We start from the raw sequence: 14,222 nt of genomic DNA on the forward strand, positions 1-14,222 counted from the left end.
CACCGTCGAAACCCGTGCCGTTGTCGCGAGTGATGCGATCGCAGTGGTATGGCGGCACGGCGGAGGTGGTGTGAGATGCGATCCCGTGTTGAGGTCGGCGACGGAGACGAGTGAAGAGTGGTTGTTCTTCTCTCGAAGGTCGCGGAGGAATGAGTCTCGATTCGGTCTTAGGGCTGTCGGCATGTTCCGCTTAGTCACCTTTGAAGACATAACCGCCAAGAACTGCATGAGGAGAGTTGTCTGCTGATAGGCAGAACCATTATAAGGTCTAGAGATGGGAGAACAGTACGTGTATTACATTGTATGTCGCCGCAAGTTTGTCCGCCCTCGCTCACGCTCATTCTACGGACAGGCTATTATGCAGCAGAGAAGGTCGCAAAGGCTCACGCATGACAGCTTGGACTACTAGATATTTCCTCTTGCTTCCTCTGCGCCCTTCGATGCACGCGTGCACCAGCGTATAGAGCTCCATTCAAGCCCTTTGCAGGGTGGTTGCGCAGCAGCACCTTGATCTAGCATCGAAGCGCTTGCCAAACACTGTCAAGCGGGGCCGGCCTCCATCCGGGAGTCTCAATCAGAGAACTTCTTGCGGCTGGTGGCGGCACCGGGATCGCAGTTGTTTCGTGGAGACGTCGAGATCTCAGCACCATTGCTTGCGCCGCATCCAGACGAGCAACGGAGTGAATCCGCTGAAGTCCACCTGCTCCCCAATCCATGCTGATCACGTCGCGAACCGTATCACCTCCATCGTCGGCACCTTGCTTGCTTCTTCTAGCTTTCGCTTTCATCCTCGCCCTCCCAATCTCTTCGAACTCTGATACCCCGCCGGATCCCACCCATCCACTCCCCAAGCCGCCGGCTCCCACGCCCCCCGGTCCTGTCCTCCGCCTTCCTCCTCGGATGCATCCTCCTTCCACGAGCTCTCCTGGCCCTTATCAACCTCCCTCCCCTCCTCCCACAACTCCCCCAAAGTCTTCCGCCTTGTCGGCCCCGCATTCTCCGAGTCCCTCTCCCGTCTTATAATATGCCACGGCCTCCCCTCGATACCCGCAGCCCGCCAATCCATACAACTCAGACCCAGCAGTGGGACCTTGTGCTTCATGTCCTCCTGCCCGAACTGTTGGGAGTCAATGGCGAAGCTGCCGCCGTAGTGTGCCATGTTGACGTGGTCGCGGAATTTGCGGAAGGAGGGGTTGGTTTGGATTTGGAAGATGCGGCCGCCGGCGTCGTCTTGGACAATGGGCCGGGGTGGGGGTTGGCTGTTGCTTCTTCGGCGAGGCTGGGGCTTGGATTCGACGGCGATGGACTCGGGCGTGGTCTCCTCGGCCGCGAAGAAGGGTTGGTAGGCTGGCGAGGTGCTGTCGGCCGAGTTTATAGCACTTGTTGAGATCCCTCGAGCTCCAGCAGGCGCACCGAGTCCGAAAGGCGTGCCGGTCGGACCCCTACGCAACGGCCTTTCCTCCCTCTTCTCATTCTCTTCCGCCTGCACTTGCTTCTCCGCCTGCGATACCCTATCACTCAATCCCTGCAGAGGAGCCTTCCCCATTCGAAAGCGGATAGGACTCTTCTTCAATGCTTCGATTGCTGCTTTCTCATCACGAAAGATGACTAGCGCCGCATTAGGCATCGTCAAGAGGTCATATTTCAGGTTCTTGTAGTACTCGATCTCGCCAAAGCCAGAGAGTAGACGCAAGATCTCGCGCGACTCCCCCAGGTTGCTCGGTCGAGGGGTGATGCGCAGGTGGATGGCACGGTTGGTGAAGGGGCACGACAGGGCGGACATGGTGAGCGCATTGAGAGGATGTCATGAACGGTCTATCGTAGAAGCTCGATGGGAGAATGAGATGCACTGAGAGACAAAAGATGGGTCGAAGTCATACAAAGCATTGGGAGGATGTAGAATCGAAGCTCGCTATTGGTGCATCACATCTTTAGACTAACGGCCGTACCCGTGGACTGCCAGTCAAACAGAAACGGCAGATGGGAATGGACGCATACCTAATAAAAGTGATCGCCTTGTTGAGAGATTGAATTTCAAGATTTGTGTCTGGAGTGCTTGTCTAACAACTGGCCGCATCCGTTCAGGCTTCTACTGCCCTGCATGTTCCACAAGGCCCCCTTTCGGCCTGCTGCCACCTGGCCAGATGTAATCCTGTCTGAGCAGCAATGCTGCAACAACACTGCCAGGAAGGCAATCCAATCTCAAGATTCCTACACCAGTCGGTCCAAATGTCTACGAGCATTTTCCCGCTGTACGTAGTCAGTGCATCATGCCTTGTGCGCAGATGTGGATAGGGTTGACGATGTTGATTCATGGCTCACCTGTAAACAATCGGCAAGACAGAGTCGAATCCAACTGCTCCTCAATGACCGATGTGCATCGCCCGCATTTCCGGGCACTCGGCGAAGCGGTGTTGAGCGTCGCTGCACACCATGCACATCTCCCTTTTTACGTACGTGTGAAATCTGGCCGTCCAGTCAACCTTAGATCCGCAATCCTTGGACAGCGGACAGAAGATGTGGATGATATCTGTTGGCTTCTCGAACTCCAATATCATGCAGCGCCCATCCCTTGCACGGAATTCGCGTGGGTCGAAGGGGCACGGCATCTTGAAACGAATGGTCGACTCTGGAAACCGCCCCATCAGCTCTCGCGCAAGAACAGTCCGACTAACATCCAGCGGCACGGCACGGCAAAGGAAGGCTTTGGCTCCAATTGGCGGCTTGTAGTTGTCCCATGGTCGGAAGGCCTGTAGGTCGGCAGAATACCCAGAGTATCCGAGGCGCAATCTCCGACCCTTTGCAGCATCTGCGGAGGCCGGAGAAGTGTAACGTGCCGTCCAGGTGGCCTGGTAGTAGAGAGACACGTGAGTGAAGCCTTCGCTTCCCATTCCACTAGACAGGTCCTCTGAGACCTGTTCTGCGGCTTCCTCAACTGACTGCCCGCCCCTGTCGCCTTTTTGAGGCATCTTGAACTGCAAGGTAAGGTCTTCGCGTGGCGGGTCGACTGCCGTGACGTCGTCATGTCGGTTGATGGAGCTGCCTTTGGTAGGGACAAACAGCGGCTTGCAAATCTGGGCTTCGGTAAGCTGACGTCGTGCGCGTTCAGGCATATGGTTTGTGTTATTGTTCAGACTCATGTCGCTGTGCTCGCTCTCAGTCTTAATGCTTACCTCACCTCCACGCTCGCTGTCATTCTCGGTAAGATCCTTGCCATCTTCTTTCGAAGCCTCCTCTCTGCGGCCTTCAAGACTGTCCTCGCCTGCTGTGTCGACAAAAAAATAGCTGTCCTCCTCGACCTCTTTTTTGCCATCTCCAATCCTCTGAGTGCTGTCACGTAAGGAACTTGGCGCTGCGACAGAAAAGCGAAGAGAAACTTGTGTATCCCGCGAAGAATCATCACGATCACCAGAGTAGTCTTCGCGGGAACTTGAGCTCTGAAAAGTCTCATTTGGAACGTCCGACTTTCCTGGTGGACGCTGTGGAAATACCGTATTTTCTGGTTGGTGTCGCGAGTATTTCATTTGCTTCAGATTGCTCTCATCGTCGTCCTCTGCTGGACGCTTCCGCTCGAGCGGCGCCATGTTGAGGCTAACTGTGTATCACACTGATATTGTGACCTATGATGTGATGGCCGAAGCAGAGAATTTTTGCGTTGCAGCGAGTTGTGCAAACCGCGTTTTAATTTCGCACTAACCCTCATTGGCAGTAGCGGCTGTGACCTTTACGCGAAAGCATGTGATCAAGTCGACCGGACAACTTCACAACCTAGGATCTGGCTTGCCTTTGTATTAACACTGTCGACGGTGTGAACGTCAGGCCATCGAATCGTTCGTGAACACGCAATCGATAGTGCCGCCAGGATGACTCGGCAACAGCAGTTTCCGAAGAAAGGGGTTCACCCGCCTAATGCCTGCATTCTTTGGGGCGTGTAACACAAGCAGCTATCAGACTTGTTCGAAAGGTATCACGAATTGCAAGAACACATACTACGGATAACTACCATGGCACAGACTCCAAACCAAGATCCATTCGTCCTCACAAGGGTCTCCGTCTCGGACCTGCCAGAGATGCTCGCTCTACAATACGACTGCTTTCCACCCTTCATCCGACAGATTTTCATGGGCTGCAACACCGAAGTCGACATCCCCAAGATTCAGGAAGTCTACGCCGAGCAGATCCGAACTGACCCAAACGACATCTGGCTGAAGGTGGTCGACCGCGAGTCCGCCAAGATCATCGCGGCAAGCAATTGGAAAGTCTACGTCAACGGCATCACCAATGGCGGTGTCGGTGACAGGCCGCCACCGTGGCTAGAGCGCGAGCAGTTCGAGCTATCGGAACGGTACTGCAAAGAGGTTAAGGAGTACAGAGCGAAGGCGTTCTCCGGACCTTTCATCCGTACGTATCACAAATTTCAATCCGCTGCGCTCCAACTCATGGGCGAATAGACCTCCACATATGCTTCACACATCCTGAATACCGACGGCGAGGTGCTGGCGGACTGATGTTGCAGTGGGGCTGCGATGTCGCAGACAAGCTTGGCCTTCCTGGATGGATCGAAGCGTCGAAAGAGGGCAATTTTCTCTACAAGGCGTTCGGTTTCTACGACTATGAGACGATCGAGAGTGACCTGGACGTGACGAACATGAAGCGAGATGCGAAGGTGGAACTGGCTGTCGGCGGCAAATCGAAGTGAGAGCGAGAGGTAGGTAATGATGTAGCGGCTTGGGGCTCAGATCAGTAGCTTTAGGAAAAACACGTGGCTATGTCAGAATCTTGCCTATATACACGCGGTCTATCAATCTGCCCACAGCGTATATTTGTCTGGCACAAACCTGACAACACCTCTGTCTTTGGGCTCCACCATATTCATTGGGACGCTTCCCTCCTCAGGATCCCGCCTCGTCACTTCGGCCTTAACCAGTGTATACAATGCATCAGCTACGATTCGGTCTTCGGGAGCTTTGGGCAGACACATTCGTATCGCCTCAACAAGATTTTCCGAGTACATTCTGCGCCCTCCGTGCTTCGGATTCGCGGGGGTTGGATATGTATTCTCGTCTGCACTCATTCTTGCCGGTGGTAGGTGTCGATTAAGAGCTGTAAGCGATACCATGATGAGGCCCACAACGAAAACGTCTGACGCCGAGGAAAATGGAGACAGTTGCGATTCGACTCCGTACGGGACTTTTGTGGCTTCCTGCGCCGTCATTAGTACATTGTGGGCTGGTAACCAAACGATTGTTAACATACAGGGGCCTGCCAACAGGTTGTACCCATTCCACGAGAGTTCCATCTCGGATCTGGAACACCTGGCGCCTTTTCTTCGATGGCGATGCCGAAATCTCCCAGCTGGCAGAGTCAGTCGTGCTCCACGCTCACTGTACAGTCCTACGTACCTTTGGCACAGGCATGCCTTTCCAGAGATCGCCATCTCTCGTCCCCAGGAACACTAGTGCATCGTCAGTGAGCTGAACCCCATTGTGCTTAGTAAGTCTGAAGTACCATTATCCGGCTTGAGATCTCGATGAAAGATGACTTGTGGATCGACAGCCGCCTCTTGCGATCCCGGCAACTGCTGGTCTCGGAGAAGGCAGAGAGCGCTCGCCAATGCCTCAAAGACACACCACAGCATTTCCTCCGGTAACCAACTGCTACGGGTTAGAATGCAGCCTGCAAGATACCCTTTTCTTCAACTTACTAAGTAGTCGGCTGGCCTTCTTGGTCAAGCCATTCTCGGTTTTTGAAATCTAGGCGCTCTTCTATCAACTCGCGGAGGTCACCGTGAGGGCAGTACTCCATGTACAGCCTGTACATGTATTGCCTTGCGTACATGCCCCAACTGTCCAGTCTGACAATGTTGTGGGCGCTGGGCGCAGTGCATAGCTTCTGATGAATCGCCACATCACGCGGTATCTCCTTCGTAAGTGGATCGCTCCAGAATACAGGCTCTTTCCAAGGGTCTGGAGTCGAGTACGACTCCTTCACGACCTTTCTCTGTTTCACGATTAGTTTGTGCTATGGTGTACTCATGCTTGAATTACGCACTCCAATGATCTTCCCAGCTTGGTCGAATCTCACCCAGAGGCCTGCATCTGTATGGACGTCAACTGCGGGTATTCACTCGACAATCGATACACGACTTACGCCCGAAGCCCCCAGCACCCAGAGATTCCATGAACATCCATCGGCCTGTTACATTCGCCTTTTCACCGTCGAAGCCCAAATCGTCCGCAAACTCCCACGCCTCGGACATGTGACTACTCACAGGATAGCGTGGCAGATTTGAGTCCAGTTGTAGCTGCCTGGGTGGCCATTCTGGGATACTATCCACCTCTCGTTGTCGTGCGTTCTGCCATTCCTGTTCCCACAGCGTAGCACGAGCGCCTCCCTCCTGTTCGCGAACCGTTTCGATGCGATCACGCCAGGCTTTTTCAGCGTGCGGTCTCACGACTTTGACCACTTCGCTTCTGAACGACTCGAACAGCTCATCCGAATCTTGATCGAATGGCAACGTGGGCGGGTCCCTGAACACTCCACTCTTTAGGAGACAGTCTCCTAACCTGACAAACCGACGTGCGTCATGCCTGTTACCTTCTCCAGTGAGGCGCCTCTCGAATGCATGCCAGCGATCTTGATGAAGCATCAGCTTGCCGGGAGACTGCTGCCCAGAGATTTGCTGACCTTGCTCGGGCTCGTCTTGCCGAGCTGCCACGCGACTGTGTCCAGGCTGCTCCGAAGGCGGCCACTCAGGATCACCCAGACTTTCGATAGCACCTTGGAGTACCTCGCGATATGATCTTTCTATCGATGCCCGGTCTGCCTCATCTTCAAGTCCTGCCACGTACGCTTCCCAAGCTTTCTCAACGATGGGGTATTCAAGCTTGACTACCTGTAACCGAAAAGTTTCGAGCAATGCCTCTGGGTCTAGATCGCCCGCCAGGTCCGGGGGCTCCAAATGCTTCCCGATCTTGTCTAGGCGTTTGAACAGCTTATGGAAACTCGGGGTCAGCCCTGAATATCTCGGATGATAGCGAACCGTTTGGTGGCAAAACTTCAACCACCGCTGCTGCCACAGACGTCTGGAAAGTGCATCCGATGCTGCGCCAGCCCTGGTCGACCCGTCGGCGGTCAAGTATTCGGTGATGGGTGGCAGTTTTGTCCAATCTCTTTCTTCCGAGTACGCTTCACACAACTCCTTGACCTTTTTCAGTATGACTTTAGCGTCGACCCCCGGGAGTCCGTTTTCGTCGCTGAGCGCTTTGATTGCATACTGCCGGGCGCTGGGAGGCATCTTTTTGATCTGTACGGTCGTATTGCGTGGGCTCCCACCGCCATCTCCAGCTGCGACACTGGCCGAACCCCGTGGGAGAGATGGTGGTTGATTGTGAGCATTGCCACTCGCTGGCCCAGTGCGTAGCCTCTTCGAAGGTTTGTGTCCTGCACCACCGTCTTGTTCATCGTCACTGCTCCCGCCTCTCTTCTTTCTGGATGATAAACCGTGATTGAGCTGGCTGAAGTAGTCCTGTAGACTCGAAACTTTGCTGGCATTAGCGCTGCCAGCGTGCTCAATCGCAGAAAGATTGCTTCTTCCAGAAGGGTTGTTTGGCCCATCAATCGGGGAAGAAGCTTTGTGTGCAGCGAGATCTCTCTTGGTGAGCCTATCCGTCCTGCTGTCCCCGGGCTGTCGTATGCTTTGGTCGACATTGCGAGAGGCGCCCGCGTGCTGCACAGGATTAGAGCCCTGCCGGAGGGCAGCAAGCGCTGCGCTAGAACTCGCACGAGAAGGTACATCTCTCCTACGTTCACCGTTCTCGGCCGCCTCGGCTCCTGCTTGCTGAGTGTGCCTTGAGTTTCGAGATGGTGGACCCGGTGCCGGATCATTGGGGAGGAAAGAACTGCGATGGCGGCGTCCTGGATTCCTTGCTGGTGTGAGAACTTGTTCTTCAGCAATCGCGGGAGACACCTCTTCGAAATGTGGATCTGCTGATGGATTGACGACTTGTTCGTCGGAAAGATCAGGGAACCCTTCTTCGAAGTTCTGATGCTGGTCATCGTCGTCCGACCCCCCGGGTGGCTCTAAGGGTGATTGTGCTACTTGCTCCTGCGGCTCGCCATTTGCGGCAAGTTCGTTTTCACCCTCATCTGGCACCTCGTTCTGCTTCTCATCGTCGTCTTCCTCGTCGTCTTCTTCATCGTCCGGCCGGCCGCCGTCCTTACGGGACGAGTCCCTGCCGCCACCGGGTGCACCTGCGCCTGCGCCTGCTCCTGCTCCTGCTCCTGCTCCATTGCCATTGCCATTGCCATTGCCACTGCTGCCACTTCTATTGCCATAGTCATCATCATCGTCATTAGCGTCGCCGTCGCGAGCATTATTGGCGGGTTGCTGCCTTGCGGGTCCGTCATCGTCGTCGCGATTGCGAGCGTCGTTGGCAGAATGCTGGCTTCCCTGTCTGTCGTTCTGCCCTTGCTGAAGTTGACCATGGAGCTGCTGACCAGCGTCGTCGACATTCAGCACGCGAGGCTGCTGCGCGACTCCCTGGGCTTCATATGCACTTCTCTGCGCTTGCTGGGGATGCATAACCGGATGCTCTTTTGCACGCCCACCGTACTTCACATGAACGGACAATCCGGCCTGCTGAAGCCACGTCCGGCACTCTGCCAACCGCGTCTCAGCCTGCTCAATAGCCAACGCGTTGTCTTGAATCAACTTCGTTGTGTATGCCATACAGTTGTTATTAGCTGCTGGAAAGCCACCTCTGTCCAGTTGGTTTTGCTCGCGCTGGTAACTGATGAGATTTTCTGCATGCATCCTTCGGGCTCCCAAACTCTTCTTGATGCAATGCTCCAGCGCACCTCGACAATGGATCTGAGCTCCCATCGAGCTGGATTCGTGCTTGGCGATGTCGCGGTCTCGGTGTTTGATCTTCTTTTGGTAAGTTTGCACGATCCTTGTTGATTGCTGGACTTTGGCCAAGGCACGCATAAGCTGGTCATGATTCAGCTTTCTTCGCCACTCGTCGTTGAGGGCCTTCATCCAATCCGACAGTATCAGGCTGTACCTGTCGGGACTGTTCTGTAAGGCATTCGTCTCCCACTCCAGGAACGTTTCCCAAAGCTGGTGAGAATGAGCCATTGCATCAACAAGACCGTGATTCGAGAACCTTTTGGCGCAAGTTGAAGCGTGGTCATAAGAAAGATACCATACGAACTCTGACATGCGAGATGCTCAGGGAAAATGGCCATTGATTTCCTACCTTTCCTTTGTCCTTACACGAGTACCGCATCCGTGTCCCTAGATGGACCAGCAATGGACAATGACCCAGTCCACCGAGGGTGGAGCCCCGGTTATCTCTGTATATAAGATGAGGGGCCATTGGGAGCCAGAAGTCGGTCGGTAGCCCGTGGCCAGTGAAGTTGAAATGAGGGCAGCTCAGAGGCATGACTGCTTTCCCGCACGATTTAGGCGGTGCGCGCCTCTCGGTGTGGACATCTCTGCACCTTATTGACGATCAGTAGTCGCAAAATGGCACACAATCATGGTGATGTACATCCTAGTGTGTCGAGTGGGTTATGATTGGGGTTGGTGTTGTCAGAAGAGCGTGAAGTCGACGCGGTGGTCCAAGCGTCAGTCGCGATTGAGTGGAGTTGGAAGGGCAGTTTTCCTGGTCATCGCCCTCCTCCGCTGCCGAATAGATATGGTTAAAATGATAATTTTTCTTCATCCTTACAATCCGTACGCTGGAGCTGGAGGGGACGAGGGTTGGACCTGAGACACTGGCACTTTCTGACGTAGCCCGCCGAAGCTCGGCTGAATCTCGGCTAATTTAAGACTGAGTTGATGATGGAGCTGTTATGATCCTTAATTCGTACGTTTGGTAGGAGAAGCAGGAGGTGGGCGTACGGCAGAGCAGGAATTCCCCCATTCGTGATGGACTCGCTGCCACACCAGGCTCACCCTTGTCGATGGCGTTTAACAACCGCGGCTCCTCGGATGACATACACATGCCAACCGGGGGAATGGCCAAGACATAGAAGATTATCCGCCAGAAGACTCTTCTCACAGCTTTCGGGATGTTCCTCCTCGGATTCTCCGTCTCATCAGCCGCGACAACGCACATCTCACTTCCTCCATACGAGAACGTGGCCTGGATGAAGACCTTCCAGAACTCCAAGAGGGAGCTTCGAATGGCTTCTAGATTGGTGGTACTAACCGATGTGCATCAGTCAGAAGCACTTCCATATAATCTTGGGTATCATAAGCATTTCAACCATACTAGCCTACCGCGTAAGCTAAGCTTTCTCACCACTCGTCTCCATGTACGCTCTGAACCATTCTTCGCGTCTGCTGTACGGATGATAGCTGCTGAAGAAGTCCTCATAATCCCTCATCGTTTCCGGCGTGGTATTGAAAACTCTCAACCCGCGCGGAAAGCGACGGAAAAGCGTGCCCAGAGTCACGTACAACTCAGTGTAGGCCAAGGGCATGCCGACGCATTGTCTAGTGCCGCGTCCGAAGGGGATCATGTTGTGGTCGAGACGACGGAACTCTTCCTGTGATTTGAGCCAGCGCTCGGGATCGAAGCGCTCGGGGTCGTGGAAGACGTGTGGGTCGCGATGCTGTGGAGGTGGTCAGTAGGTTTCGAAAGGAGAATTCGCTGCAAATGTCAGGAGTCAGGAGAGGCTTACCATCATCCAGCTCGACATGCCAACGACGTAGCCGCCAGGGATGTAGTGGCCGTTGAACTCTGCACCGCCTTGAGGCACCACACGAGGTAGGCGGCCGACGACGCCGAACGACAGGCGCAGGCCTTCCTTGATCACTGCAGTCTGGACATTGTCAGATTTCAGACAATGTATATTGGCCATCAAGCACTCACCAAATACGGTAGCCGCTCCAATTCTACAAACGACAAGCGTTGGCTCCGATCGGGAAACTTCTCCTCCAGCTCTGCCACCAGCTTCTGGTAGATGGACTGGTTGTGAAGCACGTTGAACGCAGCCACGGTCATCGCATTGCCTGTCGTGTCCGCGGCCGCCACCAGGACACTGTACGCCTCATCCTTCAGCTGCCAAGTTGTCGGAATCTTGTATCCTTCGGGCTTGTCTTCACCAGTCAGTAAGGTCGTGAAGATAGTCTGTCGGCCTAGATCCTTGTTGTCGCGCAACTTCTCCTGGACGCCTTCAATTTGTCGCACACACTCCATCTGCATGCCTGTCACGTAGCCCAGCGGCTTAGACATATATGGTGCCATCCACGGCGGAGTCTTGAGAGCCATGGCCTGGAAACTCGGAAACTGCTGGAAAGCCCAGAGTGCTGGGCCAATACCTCTTGCCATTTCGAAGAAGGTGGCGCCGATGTCATCGCGTTCCAAGAAGTCATAGCATTTGTCAAATGCAAAGTCTGAGATGACATCCACAGAGACCGCTCTGAAAGCATGATGCAAGTCAACCGGCTGTCCATTGTCTACACCCTGCTGCATTCTTGCGCAGACCTTCTCAGCTTTCTCTTGCACAATGCCCTCCAGCTCCAGCACCTTCTGCCGCGAGAACATTGGATTCAATGCACCTCTCCGTATCTTGTGCACCTCATTGGGCGGCGTTCCGAAGGTGGAGTGCGGTACACAGAGCGCATTGTAGTAAATTGGACTCTTCCAGTACTTTGTCCCCATGTAGTAGATCTTGTCATAATTCTCCGCATCACTGAGATGCACTTCGTCCGGCGTGATGCGCACAATGGGGCCATACTTCTGGTGCAATTTCTCGATCTGGAGGTAGTAACGGCCGTTGTAGTAGGACTGGTAGAGCTTCGTCACGGCTGGGAGGAAGGGACCCGGCACTCTGGCTAGTGGATGGAAGAAGCGCCTGTGCACGGCGATGCTGGACACATATACCAGCAGGGCGGCGGCGAGGACGACCCACTTGTGGTCGAGGATTGGATCGAGGAGCGCCATGGTGCCACGAGGGCTGCTGCTGGCCAAGCTGGGCGACGGCCGCGAGGGTGGTTATTGTTATACGGTGGACGGCATGCCAGGGCGGTGGTGGAGAGCTCCACGATGCCGGCGGTCGGCATGCAATGCTAGCCTACGCCGCTTGTTGTCTGCATGCATGGTTGTCTCCACGCGAGGTTCATGGTGAATGTGGTTGGCGAATCGGGGTGCTCGAAGCCGCTGCAGTTCGTGCAGAAGCGAGCCTTCTGGCCGACCAATCTCGAGCACTTCCAGTCTAGCCCTGCTCGCGAGGAAGCACAAAGATGCAAAGACGACGGTAAGCTGCAGGGTGGGAGCTGTCAAGAGGACGTTGGCAGACACGTGAGCTTGCAGGGAGCCGTCTGGTTGGAATAGCCTCGCGGTCAGACTCCACCTCGACCACTGTTCGCTGTGAAATAGAAGAGGTCGAGACGCCCAAAACGTAGAAGGTCTGCTTTGTTCTTATGCAATATTGGCAGATCGCTATAACACTACTGACGCCTTTAACATATAGCCTGATATCGTGCATCAAGATCATCCCGAACTGTCCGGTCTGGGCTAGAGAATGATCTAACGGTCTGCGAGAGGGGCAAGACATGGGTGATGCTGGGGCACCGACGGTGGCAAGTTGACTCGAGTTTGGAAGTGAGACACGGTTCACTGACGACCGACAGGTCCCACCACAAGCACACGAGGTCGACGAGGATCCGGCGCTCGGACAGGACGATGACTTGTAAGCATATACCTAGTCCTCCATGCCCAGAGGCCGGCGAAACGAAAAGCATGCCATATCTCAGCATGAGCTTTGCTAACGACTCGCAGACAAAGCGACACAACATCTCTCGCCTCAACAATCCTCCGCCACCGGGAAGAATGGGGTCGGACATATGTATGACCACGGCGAAGCTTCTCTTCTCTATCAATACTGACCAACGCCTTCTACCCACAGCACAAGTTTCGCTCCGGCCAGAATGACTACTGGGGCCCCAACGATGAACAACAAAATGACGCCCTCGACATCGGCCACCACATGCTGACCATGCTACTCCACAACCGACTCTATCTCGCTCCCCTGGATCCCACCAAGTCATCTTCACTAAGTGCGGATGAAGGTTCAACCCCCTTCCGCGTCCTCGACGTCGGCTGCGGCACCGGCATCTGGGCCCAAGACTTCGCGGACGCCTATCCCGAATCTGAAGTCCACGGTATCGACCTAAGCCCCATCCAGTCCTCCTGGGCTTCCCCAAACTGCTACTTCAATATCGACGATGTAGAAGATGAATGGACCTTCCCGAAGTCCCACTTCGACTTGTAAGTACTGATGGGTGAAAGGTTTCTCCAAGACTCAATCAAAGACTTTGCTGCGCTCTGAGACCCTACGTCCGCTATTCGCAGTTCAGAGACACTTGCTGACCCTTTTACCCATCTGTGCTTTAGCATCCACATACGCTGTCTTATGGGTTCGATAGGCGACTGGCCTGCTCTCTATAAGCAGGCGTTCGAGCACATGGCGCCTGGTGGCTGGATCCAGCATTTGGATATGGATATCATGTTCCGGAGCGATGATGGGACGGTGGGAGAGGATCACGTGATGGCCGAGTGGAGCAAAACGTTCTATGATGCCGGGGAGAAGATTGGGAAGACGTTTCATGTGCCTGATCGGATGGCGGGTTTGATTCGGGAAGCGGGGTTTCGAGACTTACAGCAGGTGTGGTATAAGCTGCCGGTTGGGGGCTGGACGAAGGATAAGGTGTGTCTGAGTGACTCCTCGACCCGCGACGCTTCTTGTGCTAATGGTACTGCACAGCTCATGAAGCAGATCGGCCAATGGAACTACTACTACTGCCTTCAAGGCTGCGAAGGCTGGGCTCTGTTCCTGCTGACGAAAGTAATGCAGTGGAAATGGGAGGAAATCCAAGTCTTCATTGCCAAGTTCAGAGCGGCGCTGAACGATCGGAAGAATCATGCGTACTACTATATGTAAGTTCGAGATCCCAAGGCAACCCATGGCAACTCCTGACTCTGATCTTAGAGGCGTAGTCTGGGCCCAAAAGCCTCTGACTGCAACATAAGAGATAATGTATCATTCAGACTTCATGCTCATCCCTTTAGGGCTCCCACTGTACGATGTTTACGGATGCCATTAGGCCGTGGATAGATCGGGAGCCGTTGAGTTGGATGAGGCGATTTGGTAGAGGATAGTGAATGAGGACACAAGTTGTTTCAGTTCTGATAGGTTTCGGTATTGGT

At 54.4% G+C, this 14,222-nt stretch overlaps 6 protein-coding genes across 6 annotated transcripts; 2 read left to right on the forward strand and 4 right to left on the reverse strand.

Annotated features, from left to right (window-relative positions):
* Nucleotides 1–784: 784 nt before the first annotated feature.
* On the reverse strand, nucleotides 785–1,783 carry LTR77_004442 (uncharacterized protein; the record flags this gene model as incomplete). Its single annotated transcript, XM_064801696.1, has 1 exon — nucleotides 785–1,783. The coding sequence occupies one exon, from the start codon at nucleotides 1,781–1,783 to the stop codon at nucleotides 785–787; it is 999 nt and encodes a 332-aa protein (XP_064660326.1).
* A 580-nt stretch (nucleotides 1,784–2,363) lies between these two features.
* Nucleotides 2,364–3,584, reverse strand: LTR77_004443 (uncharacterized protein; the record flags this gene model as incomplete). Its single annotated transcript, XM_064801697.1, has 1 exon — nucleotides 2,364–3,584. One exon carries the CDS (start codon nucleotides 3,582–3,584, stop codon nucleotides 2,364–2,366), a length of 1,221 nt encoding a protein of 406 aa, XP_064660327.1.
* A 420-nt stretch (nucleotides 3,585–4,004) lies between these two features.
* On the forward strand, nucleotides 4,005–4,699 carry LTR77_004444 (uncharacterized protein; the record flags this gene model as incomplete). Its single annotated transcript, XM_064801698.1, has 2 exons — nucleotides 4,005–4,401; nucleotides 4,452–4,699. The coding sequence occupies 2 exons, from the start codon at nucleotides 4,005–4,007 to the stop codon at nucleotides 4,697–4,699; spliced, it is 645 nt and encodes a 214-aa protein (XP_064660328.1).
* Nucleotides 4,700–4,801: 102 nt separating this feature from the next.
* On the reverse strand, nucleotides 4,802–9,139 carry LTR77_004445 (uncharacterized protein; the record flags this gene model as incomplete). The annotated part of the gene is made up of 7 exons (XM_064801699.1): nucleotides 4,802–5,203; nucleotides 5,257–5,355; nucleotides 5,403–5,455; nucleotides 5,509–5,654; nucleotides 5,705–6,000; nucleotides 6,052–6,098; nucleotides 6,151–9,139. The coding sequence occupies 7 exons, from the start codon at nucleotides 9,137–9,139 to the stop codon at nucleotides 4,802–4,804; spliced, it is 4,032 nt and encodes a 1,343-aa protein (XP_064660329.1).
* A 691-nt stretch (nucleotides 9,140–9,830) lies between these two features.
* LTR77_004446 (uncharacterized protein) lies at nucleotides 9,831–11,957 on the reverse strand (the record flags this gene model as incomplete). The annotated part of the gene is made up of 4 exons (XM_064801700.1): nucleotides 9,831–10,198; nucleotides 10,311–10,623; nucleotides 10,693–10,833; nucleotides 10,884–11,957. The coding sequence occupies 4 exons, from the start codon at nucleotides 11,955–11,957 to the stop codon at nucleotides 9,831–9,833; spliced, it is 1,896 nt and encodes a 631-aa protein (XP_064660330.1).
* A 1,045-nt stretch (nucleotides 11,958–13,002) lies between these two features.
* Nucleotides 13,003–14,044, forward strand: LTR77_004447 (uncharacterized protein; the record flags this gene model as incomplete). Its single annotated transcript, XM_064801701.1, has 4 exons — nucleotides 13,003–13,283; nucleotides 13,410–13,722; nucleotides 13,780–13,952; nucleotides 14,005–14,044. The coding sequence occupies 4 exons, from the start codon at nucleotides 13,003–13,005 to the stop codon at nucleotides 14,042–14,044; spliced, it is 807 nt and encodes a 268-aa protein (XP_064660331.1).
* Nucleotides 14,045–14,222: the final 178 nt, after the last annotated feature.

The sequence above is a fragment of the Saxophila tyrrhenica genome (assembly GCF_035928015.1).
Source record: "Saxophila tyrrhenica strain CCFEE 5935 chromosome Unknown scaffold_6, whole genome shotgun sequence".
Taxonomy (NCBI): domain Eukaryota; kingdom Fungi; phylum Ascomycota; class Dothideomycetes; order Mycosphaerellales; family Extremaceae; genus Saxophila; species Saxophila tyrrhenica.